The sequence below is a fragment of the Entamoeba invadens genome, assembly GCF_000330505.1.
Source record: "Entamoeba invadens IP1 unplaced genomic scaffold scaff_1105074726539, whole genome shotgun sequence".
Taxonomy (NCBI): domain Eukaryota; phylum Evosea; order Mastigamoebida; family Endamoebidae; genus Entamoeba; species Entamoeba invadens.
In genome coordinates, this window is record NW_004440124.1 from 1 (window position 1) to 841 (window position 841).

The window sequence follows — 841 nt, forward strand, 5'->3', positions numbered from 1 at the left end:
CATTAAAAACTAAAAATGAAAAAATTTTTCATGCCAACGTGTTTTTCTTTTTCGATATATAAGTTATTCAAAATACTGTAAAATATCAAATTTAAATGTCTGGACAAGAACAAGAAATGGACCCTTTGTACAACCAATCTCCACAAACTACCGATGAAGCGGACACAACGTCCTCACTTATTTTCTTTATACTTGGATTCTTTTGTTATTGCATTTGGATAGTTGCATTCTGTAAGTTTAAAAACTCTGGAAATGCTACAGCCAGAATGTTTGGTATCATTTCATTGGTATTTTTCATAATCTCAATAATATCAACCGTTATTGCTGTTGTGGTGGTAATACTTTACCTCATAATCTGGTTTGCTATTATCGGAACGGCCGGTAATAATGTTTACAATTGATTTAATGGTATTTAATTTTTATTGTTCAAAATGTCAACATATAATTGATTTTTACAAATGGGTACATATAATATTATGATACGAATTCAACACATATTTTTGTAAGTTAAAGATGAAAATATTAAGTAAAAAAAACTATAACATAGTATTATTCATTTGTTTGTTTTATAAGATGAAAATGGTTTGTTTAAACAACAAAAATATTAATTTATAACGTTAGAATCATGCATCATCACAACGATTAATAGGTCTTTGCCAATATATTCCAAACCTGAAAATTTGCCAAATAATTACATACCTCAATATTATTTACGATTTATTTTAATTTTTTTCAACCATTTAAAAACTATTTCACTATCAGAAAAATAACTATACATTATAATAATTATAATTATCAAAAATACTAAAGCAACTTAACACACAAAAAACAACACTTAACA

At 25.8% G+C, this 841-nt stretch overlaps 1 protein-coding gene across 1 annotated transcript; it reads left to right on the forward strand.

Moving 5' to 3' along the window:
• Nucleotides 1-95: 95 nt before the first annotated feature.
• On the forward strand, nt 96-401 carry EIN_098890 (hypothetical protein; the record flags this gene model as incomplete). The annotated part of the gene is made up of 1 exon (XM_004254362.1): nt 96-401. One exon carries the CDS (start codon nt 96-98, stop codon nt 399-401), a length of 306 nt encoding a protein of 101 aa, XP_004254410.1.
• Nucleotides 402-841: the final 440 nt, after the last annotated feature.